Raw genomic sequence first — 20,149 nt, 5'->3', positions numbered from 1 at the left:
GGTTTCCAAGGTGGTCCCCGTGGTTTCCAAGGTGGTCCCCGTGGTTTCCTCGGTGGTCCCTGTGGTTTCCTCGGTGGTCCCCGTGGTTTCCAAGGTGGTCCCTGTAGTTTCTTGGTGGTCCCTGTGGTTTCTTGGTGGTCCCTGTGGTTTCCAAGGTGGTCCCCGTGGTTCCAAGGTGGTGCCCGTAGTTTCCAGTGTGGTCGCTGTGGTTTCCAAGATGGTCCCCGTGGTGTCCAAGGTGGTCCCCGTGGTGTCCAAGGTGGTCCCCGTGGTTTCCTCGGTGGTCCCCGTGGTTTCAAGGTGGTCCCCGTGGTTTCCTCGGTGGTTCCTGTAGTTTCTTGGTGGTCCCTGTGGTTTCCTCGGTGGTCCCCGTGGTGTCCCAGGTGGTCCCCGTGGTTTCCAAGATGGTCCCCGTGGTTTCCAAGATGGTCCCCGTGGTGTCCAAGGTGGTCCTTGTGGTTTCCAAGATGGTCCTCGTGGTGTCCCAGATGGTCCCCGTGGTGTCCAAGGTGGTCCCCGGGCTTCCTTTCAGGCAGGGCAGATATTGACTTTCCCAAAGAAAATTTGGGATTATCCCAAGGTGCCGATTTTGATGGTTGAGCGAGAAAGCAACCGCTGACCTCCCTTCCCCACCGGTGGGCTGACGGAACCCCGCGAACTGGAAGCTACTGGTTCTTCCCGAAGAGGAAGAAGACCTTCAGAAGTAAACCCAGTGGGCAATTGCCAAACTTCCCCTATTTCGCAGGAGAATCGGAACGCAAATTTCCCGTTCAGCTCAGCGACGGCGCCAGGATCCTCCTTGAGCGGGTCTACGCCCTCTCCGGCTTCGTGGGCCACCACGTCCTCTTGGGAGACGTCCCCTGCGATGTCCTCTCCAACATCTTGAAGGATAAGGTGTCGTTCCAGAAGATGCTGTGCACCTGCGGTAAGCGGGGACGCGCCAACGCGGGGGCGTGGTTCGCTTTTGTGTTTTGGTAGCCAACGTGGCCACCGGGAGCAACACGGAAAAACGCCAAAGAAAATGTAAAAAAAAAAAAAATTAAAAAAAAATTAAAAAAAAATTAAAAAAAATTAAAAAAAAATAAAAAAAATAAAAAAATTAAAAAAAATTAAAAAAATTAAAAAAATTTAAAAAATTTTAAAAATTTAAAAAAAAAAAAGGATTTGGGTTCAAAAAAACCAAAACCACACACACAAAAAGAAGCGGAAACGTTAAACGTCGGTGGCGGAGGGGATTTGAAGGGATTTGGGAAGCGGGAAGGAGGGAAAGCGCTCGGGATTTATTACCGCGGGGAAAGTTTTTTGGGGGGGGGGGGCGTTTTTTGCGGGATTTATTTAAAAATTTGGGGGCGTTTGCGGGGTTTCTTTTGAAGTTTTGGGGGGCGTTTTTCCGGGGTTTTTGGCAAAGACGGAGGTGGGCGCAGCTCCTCAGGTTCACGCGTTGACTTCGGGTCAACTCCGGCTCTGATCGACGAAAACCCAGAGGAAAAGAGGCAAATCCTTCCAATTTTGCTAAAAACGGGAATTTTTTCAATGGTTTTGGCAATTTCGGGGGCAAATCCACCAAATTCTGCTCGGAGGATAAACTTTATTGACGTTTTTTGGCGGCGGCGGGGGCAAATCCATCCAATTCCCCCCTGAGAATAAAATTTTTGTTTTCGATATTTTTTTTTGGTGGGTTTTTTGCAGACAGTTCTCCTCCAAGAATTCTGCTCCGAGAATAAACTTTACGGATATTTTTGGTGGGTTTTGACGTCAAATCCATCAAATTCTGCTGAAAGTATAAACTTTAACAATTTTTTTTTGGGTGGTTTTGGGTTAAGTCCTCCCAATTCCGCCGAAAGAATAAACTTTGTGGATATTTTTCACCTTTTTGGGGGGCGAGTCCTTCGAATTCTGCTCGGAGAATACAATTTTTCCGTATTTTTGGCATTCTTGGGAGCAAATCCTCCAAATTATGCTCCGAGAGCAAACTATCGATATTTTTTGGCGGTTTTGGGGGCAAATCCATCAAATTCTGCTCTGAGAATAAAATTTTTCAATATTTTTTGTTGCTTTTGGGGGCAAGTGCTCCAAATCCTGCGCCGAGAATAAAGTTTATCCATATTTTTGGCATTTTTTTGGGGGGCAGATGCTCCAAATTCTGCTCCAAGAATAAACTTTGTCCACATTTTTCGTGGTTTCGGGGGCAAATCCATCAAATTCTGCTCCGAGAATAAACTTTATCCCTATTTTTGATGTTTTTGGGGGCAAATCTGTCAAATTCTGCTCCGAGAATAAACTTTATCCCTATTTTTGGTGGGTTTTTTGGGGCAGATCATTCAAATTCTGCTCTGAGAATAAACTTTATCCATATTTTTGTTGGGTTTTTGACGTCAAATTCTGCTCCGAGAATAAACTTTATCCATATTTTTGATGTTTTTTGGGGTAAATCATTCAAATACTGCTCCGAGAATAAACTTTATCCACATTTTTGGTGGTTTTTTGGGGGCAAATCTGTCAAATTCTGCTCTGAGAATAAACTTTATCCCTATTTTTGTTGGGTTTTGGGGCAAATCTGTCAAATTCTGCTCTGAGAATAAACTTTATCCATATTTTTGTTGGGTTTTGGGGCAAATCATTCAAATTCTGCTCTGAGAATAAACTTTATCCATATTTTTGGTGTTTTTTTGACATCAAATTCTGCTGCGAGAATAAACTTTATCCATATTTTTGATGTTTTTTGGGGCAAATCTGTCAAATTCTGCTCCGAGAAAAAACTTTATCGATATTTTTGTTGGGTTTTTTGGGGGCAAATCATTCAAATTCTGCTGCGAGAATAAACTTTATCCATATTTTTGATGGTTTTTGGGGCAAATCTGTCAAATTCTGCTCCGAGAATAAACTTTATCCATATTTTTGGTGTTTTTTTTGGGGGGCAAATCTGTCAAATTCTGCTCTGAGAATAAACTTTATCCCTATTTTTGTTGGTTTTTGGGGCAAATCTGTCAAATTCTGCTCTGAGAATAAATTTTATCCATATTTTTGTTGGTTTTTGGGGCAAATCATTCAAATTCTGCTCTGAGAATAAACTTTATCCATATTTTTGGTGTTTTTTTGACGTCAAATTCTGCTCCGAGAATAAACTTTATCCATATTTTTGATGTTTTTTGGGGCAAATCTGTCAAATTCTGCTCCGAGAATAAACTTTATCAATATTTTTGGTGGTTTTTGACATCAAATTCTGCTCCGAGAATAAACTTTATCAATATTTTTGTTGGTTTTTGGGGCAAATCATTCAAATCCTGCTCCGAGAATAAACTTTATCAATATTTTTGGTGGCTTTTGACACCAAACCCTGCTCGGAAAATAAACTTTGTCGACCTTTTTGGGACGTGGGTTGGGGGGGGGGTGGGGTGGAGCAAGTCCTCCCCATTCTCCTTGCCCCGATTGAGATGAGTTGGACGAGAAGATCTCCAGAGGTCCCTTCCAACTCTGAATCTCCGTGATTCCTCCAAGAAGGAACTTTGGTGATATTTTTGGTGGGTTTGGCAGAAGGTTTTCCGCATCTCATCGCTTTTTTTTTTTTTTTGGGTTTTTTGGTTTTTTTTTGGTTTTTTTTTTGCTGGACGGCGTCGTGTTCCCTTCGGCTCTTCCCGGCGGTTCTCCTTCACCTCCGGGACTTCTTTTTTTTTTTTTTTTTTCCTTCCCCCCAGATCCCTTTTTCTCCACGTGCATAACGCAAGTGCTGGAGGTCAGGACGCAGGAGTTTGCCCAACTGGAAGAGCTGAAGAAGCAAAGACGCTCCTTCCTCTGCCTCTGCCGCAGCATCGAGGACGTGGTGAAAGGTACCCGTTGGGTTAACGGGAGCTTCTTCGGCGGTGGTTGATGCCTCCTAAGATGCGGGAGATGCCTCCTAAGATGTCGAGTCTCGCGGCGAGCGGGAGGGAGGCGCCATCAGGGCACCCGTTGACGTTGGGTCAACGTTGGGATGACCCGTTGGCTTCTCTTCGTTGGCGGAGAGAGGCGTGACGGGGGTTCCTTTCTTGTCGTTGCCGCCCGGTTTAGTGGACAGAAGCCCCGTGGAGATGAGCATCGTGGACAGCGGAAGTTTGAGGGAGCAGATGGCGGTGAGGGTGTTCTCCGTCAACGGCGGCAGCGTGATGAACCCACACGCCCTCGACGATTATAGCCCCATGATGCAAAAACTGGCCGCGGTGGAGAAAAGCCAATGTTTCCGACGGCTGTGGAAGACGACGGCCGAGCAGATCGAGGCCGCCGGACCCGAAGGTCCAGTCCTCTCCGTAGAAGACGTGCGAGAAAAAATTTACAAGCCGGCCGTGGCGGCTTTTCAGAAGACCTACCTGGCCCTCAAAGATTTCTCCATCACCCTCGGGACCGTGCAGAGCCAGTTTGAGAAGCTGCTGGCGGACAAGGAGCGGCTCCTGGAGGAATTTAAGATCATGGAGAAGAGCGAAGGGCTGAGGGGGGGCAAAGCTGGCTGGATGGTGGGGGCGGCGGAGAGGATTGCGAACTACCTCACCCTCTCCAAAGTGGTGAACACGGCCAAGATGATCGACGCCCTGCGACGGATGCTCGGGCTGGAGGGGGATTTCCAAATCCTCAGCGACCTGACGAAATACGTACGTCGGAAACGCGCGGGCACCCGCGTTGGTCGCTCGCGGGGGGGTGGGGTGGGGTGGGGGGAGGGAAAATCCGGGTAGAGAGGTCCATCGGGTGGTTCGTGGTTAAGTTAAGTCCTCCTCAATGGGATTCATCGAATCATGGAGTGGTTTGGGTTGGAAAGGGACCTTTGAAGACCATCTCGTTCCATCTCCCCTGCCCTGGGCAGGGCCACCTCCCCCCAGCCCAGGTCCACCAAGCCCCGTCCAACCTGACCTTGACCACCTCCAGGGATGGGGCAGCCGCAGCTTCTCTGGCCAACCCCTTCCAGTGTCTCACCACCCTCAGAGCGAAGAATTTCCTCCTGATACCTCCTCTAAATCTCCCCTCTTCCAGTTTGAAGCCATCACCCCTCGTCCTATCACTCCATGATGGGCCCTTGGAAAAAAGTCCTTCTCCAGCTCTCCTGGAGCCCCTTTAGGCACTGGAAGGGGTTCTCAGGTCTCCCCGAAGCCTTCTCTTCTCCAGGCTGAACCCCCCCCCCCCCAATTCTCCCAACCCGTCCTCCCAGCAGAGGTTCTCCAGCCCTCCCAGCATCTCCGGGGCCTCCTCCAGCCCCGCTCCACCACCTCCATGTCCTTCTGACGTTGGAAGCTCCAGAGCTGGAGGCAGTACTCCAGGTGGGGTCTCACCAGAGCAGAGAAGAGGGGCAGAATCACCTCTTTTGACCTTCTGGCCCCAATTTTGGTGCGGTCGACCTTCTGGGCTGCGATCGCTCGTCGCCGGCTCACGTTGAGCTTCTCATCCACCAAAACCCCCCGGGTCCTTCTCCTCAAGGTTGCTCTCCAGCCCTCCTCTTCCATTCAACTTGAGCGCCGGTCCAGTTGCCTCTCCCTGTTCACCCCGGAGACCTACGGGGATGATGTCAACTTGGGTTTGAGGCCGAGATCTCCTCTTATTTGGGGTGGAGGAGGCAGAACTGAGCTTCTTCCCGTCTCTTCCCTACAGACACGCACTGATTTTTGTTTCTTTGGTTGTTGTCGTTGTTGTGGTTTTTGTTTTGTTCCAGGAAGAGGAAGAATTCAAGAATAAGCGCCTGGATTTCATGACCCAAGACTTGATGAAGGTGAAAAGGAGTTTGAGCGACATCCCTCAGGGAGTCTTGGACTTTCTGAGGACGCTTCTGGAATGCGCGAGCAAAGGTTTCACCTCTTGGATCAAGACCATCATAAAAGGTGGGCTGGAAGGAAGGAAGGAAGGAAGGAAGGAAGGAAGGAAGTCGTCAGATTCAGAGGGCGACCGCTTCGTCCTTGTCTGTCCCCACATCCAACGCGGCGTTTGGGGAATCCTCAACCCTCTCTCTTATTTTGCTTTTTTTTTCTTTATTTCCCCCCCCCCCTCCCCCACCACCTCCCCCCAGACAAGACGGAAATCCCCGTTTTTGTGGATTTGGCTTCGATTTCCGCGGGGGAAAACGATATGGATATCGACCGGGTGAGGTTTTTCCGCGATGCCATGGCTGCTTCTGCCCCCATCGTGTTCGACCTGAGCCCCACGGCTGATTTCGAGCAGTTCTCGAAGAATCTGTCTGTCATCGGAGAAGCCGTCGCCAAGGACCCTAAGCTTCCCAAAAAGCTGGTGAGTCTTCAAGTCCCCGTGTCCCAAAATCGCTTGGACTCTTCACCTGGGGCCGAGTTGCTCCCGCGTAGGTCTCCGACACCAGTTAAGATGGTTTCTCCATGTGGGGCGGCAGGACCCGGGCAAAAGTCCGTGTTTTTTTATGGAGCGGAAACCTGGTGGGACATCTCAAACGGCCTTACGCGCGCGGGTGGGCAACTGGAGGAGACCCAGTAGGCGTTGGGAATAAGGAGGAAATGGGTTCAGGCGTCTGTAGTTGAGGATCGCGGAATAGTTGAGGTCAGGAGGGCCCTCTGGAGATCGTCTGCTCTAAATCCCCCGCTTAAAAAACGGAGGGAAGGTCGGGCGGGCAGCTCGCGGCCTCATCCGGTTGGGTTTTGGGTGTCTCCAAGGCTGGAAGACTCCTCAACCTCATTCGGAATTTGACAGAAGCAGCTTTTGCGTCCTTCTCGTGTTCTGTCGCTCTGCTCCCCACCAAACCCAGAACGGAGGAGAAGAGCTTCGTCACCTGCCAACGCTGTGGGGTGTGGGGGTGGGACCAACTCTGGGGCTGCGTCTCTTCAAAAACCACGGGAAGATACATCCGGTGAAAAAACGATCCCGGAAATCCTCATCTACATCAGATTTGGTGGAGGGAAAGAGAAGTGCTCGCCATCGTTCCGGCTGGTGATTGGGGGTTTTCCTTTTGGTTCTTCTTCCGCAGAAAGATTCCTGTGACAACAGAGAGTGGATCCAGATGGTTCACGACTCCCACGGCTCTGTGGAACGTTCGTCGATCTCTCAAGCCCGAAGCATCAACAGAAACGGGATTTTTGCCATCTCGGCACCTCCGAAATTCAAGGTAAAGGCTCTCCAAGGCGTATATTTTATTTTATTTTATTTTATTTTTTTGTTTTAATGCCGTTGGGAAAGAAGCTCTTCAAATCGGCTTCCGATGAGCGTGCCAGTTTGCCGAGACCCCTCCGGTTGGATTTGCAACCGGTGCCGCCCATTCCGCCTTAAACCTCCAGCGTTTCCAGCGGAAAAAAAATGGACTTTTCTTCCTTCCGAAGGCCCTGTAGAGTCCCCACCCGCAGCGTTTCAGCTCAAAGCTGCGTTGAAAGGGCCACGCGGTGATGTCGGTCATCTCCTCTCCTTCCCAGGCTACGTTGGAAGACTGCGTCTCGTTGCGACTGCGGGATGACGACGAGGAAAACGTAGCTCCAGCCGACCAGAAGATCAAGAAATACAGTTTGTCTCAACTCACCGAGCTCCGGAACAAGCTGATGTTGATCGCCACCAAGGTGGAACAGGGCAGAGAAGAGGCAAACCGTTTCCTGGAGGTAAGTCCGAGCCGCCGCCTGAAGAAACGGTGGCTTTCGGGCTCGGCATATTGCTGGAATTCATTCCGGGAGGCTCATCCCTGAGCGACAGTTGGAGTTTTTTCAAGGAACGGAAGTGTTGCTTTAGGGTGACGGCCCCTTCCCGACTTGCGGAGGTGGGATTCGCTTGGCCAAGCCTTGTCCTTCACTTGCGGTGCTCAACGGCCCACCCAAGACCTTTCATACTTCCTTACGGAGAAGGATTTGGGTTGGAAAGGACCTTTGAAGACCATCACGTTCCACCCCTTCTGTCCTGGGCAGGGCCACCTCCCCCCAGCCCAGGTCCACCAAGCCCCATCCAACCTGATCTTGAGCACCTCCAGGGATGGGGCAGCCGCAGCTTCTCTGGCCAACCCCTTCCGGTGTCTCACCACCCTCAGAGCGAAGAATTTCCTCCTGATATCTCCTCTAAATCTTCCCTTTTTCGCTTTTAAAACCGTCGTTCCTTGGTCCGTGGCTCCAGGCCTCCGTAAAAGAGCTCTCACCATCTTCTAAGTCCTCTTTGTGTCTTGAATGGACGCAAGAAGGTCTCCCCCGAAACCTCTCCGGCTCAACGACCCCCAACGCTCTCAGCCTTTCTTCACAACAGAGGTGTCCCTCACCCTCCGAGCACCCCCTTGTCCCTCCTCCGGCCCTGTTCCAACAGGTCCGTGTCCTTCTCAGAATCACGGAATCGTTTAGGCGGGATAAGACCTTTAAGATCATGGAGTCCAACCGTAAACCCACCGCTGCCAAACCCACCGCTAAACCACGTCCCTCAACATCACATCTAAAGGGCTTTTAAATCCTTCCGGGGATGGTGACTCCACCGCGTCCCTGGGCAGCCTCTTCCAATGCTTGACAACCCTTTGGGTGAAGACATTTCTCCTCATATCCATCTGAAACCTCCTCTGGCGCAACTTGAGGCCGTTTCCTCTTGTCCTATCGCTTGTTCCTTGGGAGAGGAGACCCCTCCCCCCACCTCTCTACACCCTCCTTTCAGGTAGTTGCGGAGAAGGTCATCCCTCAGCCTCCTTTTCTCCAGACCCAACAACCCCGATCCCCTCAGCCGCTCCTCATAAGATGTTCTCCAGACCCCTCACCAGCTCCGTTGCCCTTCTCTGGACGCTCTCCACCACCTCAATGTCTTTCTTCTCATGAGGGGTCCAAACCACAGCGCTCGAGGTGGGGCCTCACCAGTGCTGAGTACAGGGGGACCATCGCTGCCCCAGTCCTGCTGGCCACACTGTTCCTGATACAAGCCAAGATGCTGGTGGCCTTCTTGGCCATCTGGGCGCACTTCCGGCTCACGTCCTTGTGCTGAGGACCCCGGCGCCGGAGGTAGTGCTCCAGTTGGGGTCTCAGCAGAGCGGAGTGGAGTCCCGTGGACTTAAGTCCCTTGAGGTTCTTCAGGTGATCTCCTACCTCATCTCCTGCCGTGGGAGGGACTCCAATCCCCCGGTCTCTGCCAGGGGAGAGGTGGGAAGAGAGGTTACCACAGAAAATAGGCCCCAAATCGACTATCTCGGTCTTTTCCACGTGGGTTGACACCAACTCTCCTCTCAGATTTACCAGAAGGTTCAGTTTTCATTAATCTTCTGTGGTTTTTGGTTTGGTTTTTTTTTTTTTTCTGGCCAACGGACCTGCGGAAGCCCTTCTTCTTCTTCTTCTTCGTCACGGCCTTTGCCAAACTCAGCTCCAGCTGCTCCTCAGCTTTCCCGATCCTTTGAGAGGGACGCGCCGTAATTCTCTCCAGACCTTTCCCGGGTGGTTCTCCGTTGGTTCCTAATCCACCGGCAGCCCCCGGCTCTTCCCTCTTCCTCAAAACTCCATCTCCTTCCCAAGGGCCGGGGCCAAAGCTCTCCGTAGAGGTCTGGCCGGCTTGTTGGTGAAGACCCGGTTGTCCCAGTTGGTCTGGTGAATCCCTTCATCTCCCAACAGACCCGGCTTCTCCAAGGTAGATCCAACTTCTCCAAGGTAGATCCAACTTCTCCAAGGTAGATCCACCTTCTCAAAGGTCGATCCAACTTCTCAAAGGTCAGTCGACCTTCTCAAGGGTAGATGTGTCTTCTCAAAGGTAGATCCACCTTCTCAAAGGTCGATCCACCTTCTCAAAGGTCGATCCACCTTCTCAAAGGTCAGTCTGGCTTCTCAAAGGTCAATCCGGCTTCTCAAGGATCAATCCACCTTCTCAAGGGTAGCTCCACCTTCTCGAAAGCAGATCCAACTTCTCAAAGACAGATCCAACTTCTCAGAGGTAGATCTGGCTTCTCAAAGGTAGATCCACCTTCTCAAGGGCAGATTCGGCTTCTCAAGGGTAGGTGTCCACGACCGTAGAAGCCCAGACCTTGAGTAGGACACCAGCCAGGCAGCCAGATGCTCCGGTCCCTTCATCATCTTTCCTGGACTCTCACCTGCACGTCCACGTCTTGCTTGTTCTGGGGATCCCACCGCTGAGCTGTGCAGATTTCGGGAGGAAGGCGTGACCCGCATGGGGTTTGGAAGCTGTCGAGAACCCGCTGCCGTGTGTCATCCATTTCCCTCTTGTGTCTTTGGCGTGTTACAGATCCTGGAAAAAGTGGTGACGGTCGGAAAGTTGTACCTGGAGCTTCTCAGCGTGGGCAACATCCTCTTCATCAACTGGAAGGCTGACATCTACTGCAACCCCGAGCAACACGTGACGGTCTACACGGAGTTCGGAATCACTGGGATCCTTGTTCAGAGCACGAGACCCCTCCTGGAGGAGCTGGAGAGCCTCTCGAAAGCCATGGAGCATTGCCTGGTAGAGTGGAAGAAGTACCTGGAGATTCAAAGGGACACCTACTACCACCTCAACCTCTTCACTGCCCACCAACTCTTCTATCTGTGCAGCCAACTGGCCAGAGTCCAGAAGGGGATCGTGGAACCGCAGGTGCTGCTCATGCTTTCCACCGTCAAGCACGACATCGCGGACGAAGACATCAAAAAAGCCCTGGGGGACGCGCTGATGACTCCTCTGGATTCGGTGAATACGGCGGCGGAAAGCGAGGGCTCGGTCACCTGGCACGACTACATCATCCGTTTCCCTCAGCTCATCAAGAGCTTGGCCGAGTCGGGCTACGACGAAGCGGTGGCAAAGGCCGCCCTGCAGAGCTGCCTGTCCCACTCGCCCGTCACCGAGCAGATGCTCATGGACTTCGCCTTCGAGCAAGGCGACGACAAGGAGCTGGTTGAAGAGCTCAGCAAATTGTACGAGGAGACGAGAGAAACCTTCCTGCAGAAGAGGCGGAAGTTTCGGACCAACAAAGGAGACGTCGACCAGGTTTCCTTCAGCAACTTGGCGCAGGATGAGATGGCCGTCTCCTTCGAGAGCTTGCCGTCCATTTACGACAAGGTCAACCTGCTGTGGGATGCCTACTGCAAGAAATTCCCCGGCCTGGTGTCCGATAAATACATAGGCCTGGATGTTTTTGGGGAGACGCTCAAGCGTTTGGCCGCCCTGGAGAGCGCCCGCGTTGAGAGAAGTCTACCCGTCGGCTTCGAAGCCGGGAAACCGCTTCTCGTCATGTGTAAGGAAGAAGAAATGTTACCCAACATGTTATTCGTCTACCGACACGCTGAGACGGCGCCTCTCCCCTCCTACGACGAGGTCCTGGTGTGCACACCCAACACGGAAGAAGAAGAGGTGGAGCTGCTCGTCCGGAGAGCTCTTTCTCCAGGTTCCCAAGACCAAAAGATCTACTGCTTGTTGGGAGCTGATAAATTAGTTTATAAAGTTTCCAAACAACTCGAGTCCCACTTCTTCCGCCTGGTGCAATCTTCCGGCATCTCCGACTACAGGTTCCTCATCTTCTGCAACCCCAAAGCTCACAATTCCTACGTTATCACGGCCTTTGATGCCTACAAGGTGACCTTCCCTTGCTACTCCAAAGAAGACATCCAGACCTACCTGAAAACCCACCTCAAAGTGCCGGGCGGGACGGCCCCCGTCGCTCAAGCCTTCGAGGAAGCCTCTCAGCAAAACGTCAAGTTCGTCTTTTCGGAGCGTGCGGGAATGGGTGAGTTTTTGGGGAATCGTGAGATTCCGCCCCGGCCTGCCTCGACCCGAGGAGGCCAGGCGGCCCGCCGTGCTTTTTGGGAGAGATTTCCTTCTTTTCGGGTGACGCGCGAGTGTAGAAGGGTAGATGATTGAACCGCCGTCTCCTCCCGCTCCTTAGGGAAGTCTCTCTTTGTGGACAATACCGTCGGGAAGGTCCGGGCCCAGCTGGGCGGCACGCTCCCACTTCACAAAACCATTCGGCTGATGGAATCGGACATCGATTTCCAGTTCTTCGTGGAGGAGCTCTTCTCCGTCAAGGAATCCTGGACCGAAATGCAACCCAGCGTCTTCCACATCGACGTCTCTCCGGTGGTGAGTGCCCGGCTCTTAAAGCCGACCGGAAGAGGTGGTGAAACGGAGAAGACCTTACGCACGGGGAGGGGGAGAAGGAGGTGGAAACTCAAACGGAGCTGCGAGCGTGTAGTGATGGACTTCTCCATTTTAATTTGGGGTTTATTGATTTATTTTTTAATTTTTTTTTTTTTTTTTTGGGGGGGGGGCGCCCTTCCAGGTATCAAAAGGTCTCTACCGGCTGCTGATCGACCTCTGCGTCCTGCGGCACATCCAGAGTCCCGACGGTTTGGTCTGGAAGTGCAAACCTTCTCATCTTTACTTAATTGAGTACCTGGCGAAAGGGAAAGGCCTCAGCAGTACCAGGAAGCGAGAGGTAAATTTTTTTGGGGGGGGGGAGGGGAGGGGGTGGGTGGTTTCCTCCTCGGGCTGGAGGAACCCTTAAGGTTGAGCGTGAATGAATCCGCTCAACTCGGAGGTCGCCACCGCAGCGCCGCCCAATGAAGGCTCCGTCTCTCCAATGGGGCCGACGTCGCACCCTACGGAGAAGCAACCGGGTCAAACGTGTCTCTGCTCAAAGGGAAATATCGGGCCCCGCGCCGAGTTTTGGAGGGAAAAAGGAGGTTTTTTTTCCTCCCGCTTTTGCCGTAACTTGCACTTCGCGCATGTTTTTGAAGCCGATTTGCGCCCGAGCCACCCTGTAGAGCTCCCGAAGGTGGGAAACGCGCCCTAAGTTCAACGCTAGTGGTTGATCATCCGTCTGTGGTTCCTCACCCTACCTTGAATAATTGGCCCAGTTGAGGTCCCTCCAGCTCCGAAGGGATTTAGTGGGACGGGAGAAAGCGTAGGAGAGGATGACCCGACCCAAGACGAGACCCCGGGCAAGACCTTAGCGGTTGGAGGGATTTCAATCCACGTGACGGCTTGGAGAAATCTTGGCATTTCTGTGTTTTTGGAGGTTTTTTTGTTGTTTTTTTTTTTTTTTTTTTTCTCCAGCTTGCTGAACCATTTGTCGCCAGGGGGAAATTAAGAAAAAAAAAAAAAAAAGGGGGGGGGGGGGTTTGGGGGATGTAGGGAGGCCGGGGACCGTTCCTCCCGGTGATTTGGTGTCTTCTCGCTTTCAGATGTCCGTTGAAATGGAAGAAAAATTCCTGGATCTTTTTCCTACCGTGGAATGCCTCTCGCCGCTGCGGGTCCTCGACTTGTTGGGAAATCCCAGCTCCGTCCCTCCCAGCCAACTGAGGGAACAACACTTTGACCGGGACAAACTCAACACCGACGTTTTCCAAAGGTCCTACCAATACCTCAGTAGATACAAACGGAAGGAAAACCTTGACAATTTCACTTTTGTCACCGGAAGGGTGGAAGGGACAGAGAAGGAGTGCCTGGAGTGCTTGATGGAGTTCTGTGAGAGAAGCAACCCCTCCTGGACCGAGCTCAGCAACTTCACCCACTTCTTGAACTTCCAGCTCAGGAAGTGCGAGAATTCGGTTTTCTGCAGTCCGGTGGTCGGAGGGGAATTCAACGGTTTCAAAACCTTCGTCGTCAAATTCATGATCGCCATGTCCAAGGATTTCGCCATGCCGTCCCTCAACGTGTCCGACCAAAGCGTGCCCAAGGAGGAGTTCAAGGAGATGGACGACGTTCTGCGAGAGTACCAGCTAAGACGCAAGTGGGAACAAGAGGCGCACCCCTATATAGTCTTCCACGCTGAGGGTGATTCCATGGAGTTTTTGGGTTTCCACGTCAACCAGAACTTGGACGCCATCGATGCTTATTCCCAGGCTGTTTTGGAGCCGGCGGTTATGAGCGGCAGTTTGTACAGGACCTTGGAATACCAAAACGTTCCTTTCAATAAGAAATTCGAAACCTTATCCAGGAAGGAACAGTTGGAGGCCCTCTGCAGAGTCTTCGGGGTGAAATGCCAGAAAGACCCAGACGCTTCGTACCAGTTGACTCTGGACAACACCATGAAGATGTTGGCCGTTCACCTGCGTTTCCAGTGCGGCATCCCTGTGATCATCATGGGCGAAACGGGTTGCGGGAAGACGAAGTTGGTGCAGTTCATGTGCAACCTGCAGAACGCGGGCAGGACCGTTCAGAACATGATGGTGGTGCGGGTTCACGGGGGCACCACCTCCAAGACCATCCAGGAGAAGGTGAGGCAGGCCGTGAAGCTGGCGCACGACAACGAAAAAGAGCACGGCGTGGACACGGTGCTCTTCTTCGACGAAGCCAACACCTCGGAGGCCATCTTCGCCATCAAAGAAGTGCTGTGTGACCACAGCGTCGCCGGGAAGCGCATTTCCACCCACCGCTTAAAAGTGGTGGCCGCTTGCAACCCTTACAAAAGGCACACCAAGGACACCATTGAGAAACTGGAGAAAGCTGGTTTGGGATACCGAGTGCGGAGCGAAGACACCCCGGAGAAGTTGGGTTACATCCCGTTGAGGCAGTTGGTGTATCGGGTGCAGCCCCTCCCTCCCAGTTTATTACCTCTGGTCTGGGATTTTGGGGAACTGAACGAGAAGACGCAAAGCCTCTACATCCGGGAGATCGTGAAGTCCACCGTGGAGACCCACATCCCCGCGGGAAACCTGGATGTCTTCACCGACGTCATCTCAGCCTCCCAGAAGTTCCTGAGGGAGAGGAAGGACGAATGCAGGGTCGCCAGCCTGCGGGACATAGACCGCTGCATGAAAATAGTCCTCTGGTTTTACGACCTACGGGACCTCCTCTTCCACCCCATGGACGAGAAGAGGCGGGGCGAGGAGGGAGAAGAGGCGCCCTTAAACGACGCTCAAAGGGCTTTGGTCCTTTCGGTGGGGGTCTGCTATTACACGTCCCTGGAGAGGCGCCACGAGTACCTGGAGGAGGTCGCAAAATGCTTATCGGTCCCCGCGTCCCGCCTCCAGCGTGAGATTGAGTTGTGCCAAGAGGTAATTCTCGATAACCTCTCCATTCCGAAGGCGACGGCCTGCAACAACGCTCTGCGGGAGAACATCTTCATGATGGTCATCTGCATGGACCTCCGGGTACCGCTCTTTCTGGTCGGGAAGCCGGGAAGTTCCAAATCCCTATCCAAAACCATCGCTGTGGATGCCATGGAAGGCACGATGTCCAGAAGCCCCTTGTTCAAAAGGTGCAAAGAGGTCCAGCTGGTCTCCTTCCAGTGCAGCCCCCATTCCAAACCGGAAGGCATCATCTCCACTTTCTGTCAATGCGCTCAGTTCCAGAAGGGCAAGAACCTGGAGGAGTTTGCGTCCGTGGTCCTGCTGGATGAGATCGGCCTCGCGGAAGATTCCCCCGATATGCCGTTGAAGACGCTGCATCCTCTGCTGGAAGACGGATGCGTTGACGACGAGAAGCCGGAGCCTTACAAAAAAGTTGGCTTCGTGGGCATTTCCAACTGGGCCTTGGACCCGGCCAAAATGAACAGGGGCCTCCTCGTCTTTCGGACGGAACCCAGCAGGGAAGAGCTGGTGAAGACCGCCAAAGGCATCTGCGCCGACCAACCCCACCTGGAAAGAATCGAGCACTTGTTCCCCATTCTGGCCAACTTCTACTGCAACGTGCTGGAAACGCAGCGAACGGAGTTTTTTGGCCTTCGCGACTTCTACAGCTTAATCAAGATGATCGTGTCCAACACGCAGGGCACGACGCGCAGCTCTCAAGAGGAACTCCTCGTAAAAGCCATCCAGAGAAACTTCGGAGGCTCCAACGATATCCGTCCTCTGGAAATCTTCCGGAGGTGCACCAGCGAGGTCTCTCTCACCCCCGAGATGGAAACCAGTTGCATCCGCCTGCTGCAGGAGAACATGGACACGCGGCAAGCGGGATTCACGTCACGTTACCTCCTGTTGCTGACGACCAACAACGCCGCCTTTCAGATCATCCAGATGACGCAGCTCATCGACGCCGGCAACTGCGACATCATATTCGGTTCCGGTTTCCCGCGGGATCAGGATTATTCCCAGGTGTGCCGCTCGGTGAACAGGGTGAAAATCTGCATGGAGATAGGCCGACCCGTTGTCCTCCTCAACATACAGAACCTTTACGAGAGCCTCTACGACGCCCTCAATCAATGCTTCGTCAGCCTGGGGGGGAATTCCTACGTTGACCTGGGCCTCGGCACTCATAGGGTGAAGAGCCGCGTGAAGGAGGAGTTCCGGCTCATCGTTATAGAGGAGAAGAATGTGGTCTACACGCAGTTCCCCACCCCTCTGCTGAGCCGTCTGGAGAAGCATTGCTTGGACATGAACACCATCCTCATCTGGCAGCAGAAGGACCTGAAGCGGGACCTGGAGAGGTGGGCCAGGCGCTTTGTCTCCATCGAGAAACCCGATTTGTACGGAGTCTGGTCCCACACCTCGAACCAGGACGCTCCCAAGGAGCACGACGTCTTCATCGGCTTCAGCGACGACACCTCCGCCGCCATCACGCTGGACATCTCCCACCACTACCCCTGCGGGAGCTTCGAACCCTACAGAGAAGTGGTCTTCTCCACTGCCACGAGCAAACTGGTGGAGTGCGCCACTCCCGACTCCATCCTACGCCTGCGGTACTCCGCTCTGCAGGACGTCGAGCGGATCCAGGACCTCTATTTCATGGAGCAGAAGCACAACAGCCTGGCCAGCCTCTTGTGTGAGACCATGAACCGGCAGAAGACGGGCACCACCACCGGGCTGTGCCTGCAGGTACTCCTCCTTGGCTGTAGAGCACCCAAAGGTGCTGTTTGTTCTCCAAGGCCAGGTTGGACGGGGCTTGGAGCAACCTGGGCTGGTGGGAGGTGGAATGAGGTGGTCTTTAAGGTCCTTTCCAACCCAAACCATTCTGAGATTCTATGGTGGCCCCAACAGCTCGGTTAGGCCAGGAGAATGATGTCCACCTTCTTTGCCTCTCCGTGGGCATCTGTAACCAGGGCAGACTCTCTCCTTCCTGGAAAGGCCGATGGGATCAGCTCGGGCTGAGCTACTCTGGGCGCCTTCCAGTTGGCCGTAGGTGGACGCCAAGCCCCAACGGAGGCGCCCTGGTGGATGCCACCCGTCTGAGGTGGTGGGACAGCCAAGTCGTGACTTCCCTTTCTCCCGTAGGTTTCTACCCACGCCAGGCTGCTCAACCAGAAGGACGTGGAAGCGCTGAGGAAGACGCTCAACCTCCCGGATACGATCCACTGCCTCTTCCTCAGCCAGTTTGACACCGAACACGCTTTCCGCCAGGATCTCAGGTGGGCTTCGACCTTCCTCCTCTTCGGCCTCGCGGGTGGCCCCCAGCTTCTCCCGGCGCTTCGGGCTTCGCTGGGGGGGGTGGGGGTGGGGGGCGGGGCAAGCGTTAAAAGAGGCGGTGTCGTTGCAGGAGTTTTTTCGGGGAGGCGCAGGGACCGCGGCTGCTCCTCGTGCAGTTCCATTTCGACGAACCGCAGAGCAGCAAGAGGCTCCTGGCCTGCGCCAAGTAAGCTTCGGCCCGGCTTCCCCCTCCTCTTCCTCCCCCCCCTCGTCCTCCTCTGTCCCTGGTCGGCCTTCCTGCTTCCCCCTCCGCCTTCCTCCTCCTTCTGCCGCCTCCCCCTCCCTCCGCCTTCGTCCTCTTTCTTCCTCCTCTTCCCGCCTTCCTCGCTTTTTTTTCTCCCGCCTTCCTTCTCTTTCCTCCCGCCTTCCCCCTCCTTCATCCCTCCTTCCTTCTCTTTCCTCCCTCCTTCCTCCCTCCCTCCTCCCTCCTTCCTCCTCCCTCCTCCTTCCTCCATTCTTTCTCTCTCCTTCCTCCCTCCTTCCTCCCTCCTTCCTCCTTTCTTCCTTCTTCTTCCCGCCTTCCTCATCCTTCCTCCTCTTTCTTCCTCCTTCCTCCCTCCTTCCTCCCTCCTTCCTCCTCTTTCTTCCTCTTCCTCCCTCCTTCCCCCTCCTTCCTCCTTCATCCTCCTCTTCCTCCCTCCTTCCTCCTCCTTCCTCTGTTCTTCCTCTGTTCTTCCTCCCTCTTTCCTCCCTCTTTTCTCCCTTTCCTCCCTCTTTCCTCCTCCTTCCTCCTCCTTCCTCCATTCTTCCTCCCTCTTTCCTCCCTCTTTCCTCTGCCTTCCTCCTCTTCCTCCCTCCTTCCTCTTCCTTCCTCCTTCATCCTCCTCTTTCCCTCTCCTTCCTCCCTCCTTCCTCCTTTCTTCCTCCCTCCTTCCTCCCTCCTTCCTCGTCCTTCCTCCTCTTCCTCCCTCCTCCCTTCCTCCTTCCTCTTTCCTTCCTCCATCCTTCCTCCTCCTTCCTCTTCCTTCCTCCCTCTTTCCTCCCTCTTTCCTCCCTCCTTCCCCCTCCTTCCTCCTCCTTCCTCCCTCCTTTCTCCCTCCTTTCTTCTTTTCTCCCTCTTCCCTCCCTCCTCCTCCCTCCTCCTTCCTCCATTCTTTCTCCCTCCTTCCTCCCTCCTTCCTCCCTCCTTCCTCCCTCCTTCCTCCTTTCTTCCTTCTTCTTCCCTCCTTCCTCATCCTTCCTCCTCTTTCTTCCTCCTTCCTCCCTCCATCCTCCCTCCTTCCTCCCTCCTTCCTCCGTTCTTCCTCCCTCTTTCCTCCCTCCTTCCTCCTCCTTCCTCTGTTCTTCCTCTGTTCTTCCTCCGTTCTTCCTCTGTTCTTCCTCCCTCCTTCCTCCCTCCTTCCTCCCTCCTTTCTCCCTCCTTTCTTCTTTTCTCCCTCTTCCCTCCCTCCTTCCTCCTCCCTCCTCCTTCCTCCATTCTTTCTCTCTCCTTCCTCCCTCCTTCCTCCTCCTTCTTCCTCCTTCTTCCTCTTCCTCCCTCCTTCCCCCTCCTTCCTCCTCCTTCCCCCTCCTTCCTCTCTCCTTCCTCCCTCCTTCCTCCCTCCTTCCTCCTCCTTCCTCCTCCTTCCTCCCTCTTTGCTCCCTCTTTCCTCCCTCTTTCCTCCCTCTTTCCTCCCTCCTTCCCCCTCCTTCCTCTCTCCTTCCTCCCTCCTTCCTCCCTCCTTTCTTCTTTTCTCCCTCTTCCCTCCCTCCTTCCTCCTCCCTCCTCCCTCCTTCCTCCCTCCCTCCTCCCTCCTTCCTCCTCCCTCCTCCTTCCTCCATTCTTTCTCTCTCCTTCCTCCCTCCTTCCTCCTCCTTCTTCCTCCTTCTTCCTCCTTCTTCCTCTTCCTCCCTCCTTCCTCCTCCTTCCTCCCTCTTTCCTCCCTCTTTCCTCCCTCTTTCCTCCCTCCTTCCTCCTTCCTTCCTCCTCTTCCTCCTTCATCCTCCTCTTCCTCCCTCCTTCCTCCTTCTTCCTCCTTCTTCCTCCCTCCTTCCTCCTTCTTCCTCCCTCCTTCCTCCTCTTCCTCCCTCCTTCCTCCCTCTTTCCTCCCTCCTTCCTCCCTCTTTCCTCCCTCCTTCCTCCCTCCTTCCTCCCTCCTTCCTTCCTCCTTCCTTCCTCCTTCCTCCCTCCTTCCTCCCTCCTTCCTCCCTCCTTCCTCCTCTTCCTCCCTCCTTCCTCCTTCATCCTCCTCTTCCTCCTCCTTCCTCCGTTCTTCCTCCCTCTTTCGTCCCTCCTTCCTCCCGCCTTCCTCCCTCCTCCTTCCTCCCATCTTTGTCCCTCCTTCTTCCTTCCTCCCTCTTTTCCTCTTCCTTCCACCTTTCTTCCTTCCTCCTTTCCTCCTTTCTTCCTTTCTTCCTTCTTCCAGGCACAACGCACTTCCCAGAAGCCTCCGCTGCCTTTTGACCTGTTTCCCCCCTCACCCCAAGACCTGAACTGGGCTCCTCTCTGCGCTCCATTGTCTCCTTTGCCCCCCGGGCGGGTACTGGGTCCCACCAACGCCGGCGAGAAGGAAGGTCTTCTCAGGGTGGCCTCCACCCACGAAGCCCCCTCAGATGCCTTCAACCTTCGGTGGGGCGGGAGCGGAGCCGCTGGGAGGGCGCGTAGGGGGAGGAGACGCTGCCCGTGCTCGGAGACGTCGACCAAACGAGTCCGGACGTCACCAGCTCTGACCTTCTGGTGGTCCTTCCAGGTACGGCATCACAGACGAGCGAAGGAGGTCGGCCAACCCCCAGCTGGTGCACGTCGTGCTCATCACGAAAGTCCCGCGGGTCCTGGGAGGCTGCAGCTACCTGGCTTTTGACAGCGGTAGGGGTTACGCTCGCTCCTCTGGGTGGGGGAAAAGAGCGGGAGGGGAAGGTGACCTCACACGGGAAGCGAAGGATCTTCCATCTCTCGCTGTCTTCCCATTCCTCTTGGCCGGTAAATCCCAACAGCC

General features: G+C 54.0%; 1 protein-coding gene across 1 annotated transcript in view; it reads left to right on the top strand.

Annotated features, from left to right (window-relative positions):
• The window catches only part of LOC309682473 (E3 ubiquitin-protein ligase rnf213-alpha-like), a gene marked incomplete at its 5' end in the record, with an annotated part of 64,410 nt that overhangs the window by 20,909 nt on the left and 23,352 nt on the right, over positions 1–20,149 (top strand). Inside the window, 14 exons of the mRNA XM_082496563.1 lie at positions 746–925; positions 3,696–3,827; positions 4,048–4,622; positions 5,672–5,837; positions 6,023–6,240; positions 6,944–7,081; positions 7,383–7,562; positions 10,147–11,617; positions 11,777–11,970; positions 12,170–12,325; positions 13,074–16,646; positions 17,043–17,176; positions 17,305–17,400; positions 19,904–20,019. Coding sequence (XP_082352689.1) covers positions 746–925; positions 3,696–3,827; positions 4,048–4,622; positions 5,672–5,837; positions 6,023–6,240; positions 6,944–7,081; positions 7,383–7,562; positions 10,147–11,617; positions 11,777–11,970; positions 12,170–12,325; positions 13,074–16,646; positions 17,043–17,176; positions 17,305–17,400; positions 19,904–20,019 — 7,329 coding nt within the window. The remainder of the gene's footprint in view (positions 1–745; positions 926–3,695; positions 3,828–4,047; positions 4,623–5,671; positions 5,838–6,022; positions 6,241–6,943; positions 7,082–7,382; positions 7,563–10,146; positions 11,618–11,776; positions 11,971–12,169; positions 12,326–13,073; positions 16,647–17,042; positions 17,177–17,304; positions 17,401–19,903; positions 20,020–20,149) is intronic.

The sequence above is a fragment of the Vanellus vanellus genome (genome assembly GCF_965231255.1).
Source record: "Vanellus vanellus genome assembly, chromosome: 29".
In the NCBI taxonomy this organism is placed as follows: domain Eukaryota; kingdom Metazoa; phylum Chordata; class Aves; order Charadriiformes; family Charadriidae; genus Vanellus; species Vanellus vanellus.
This window is presented reverse-complemented; position numbering and strand designations above follow the sequence as displayed.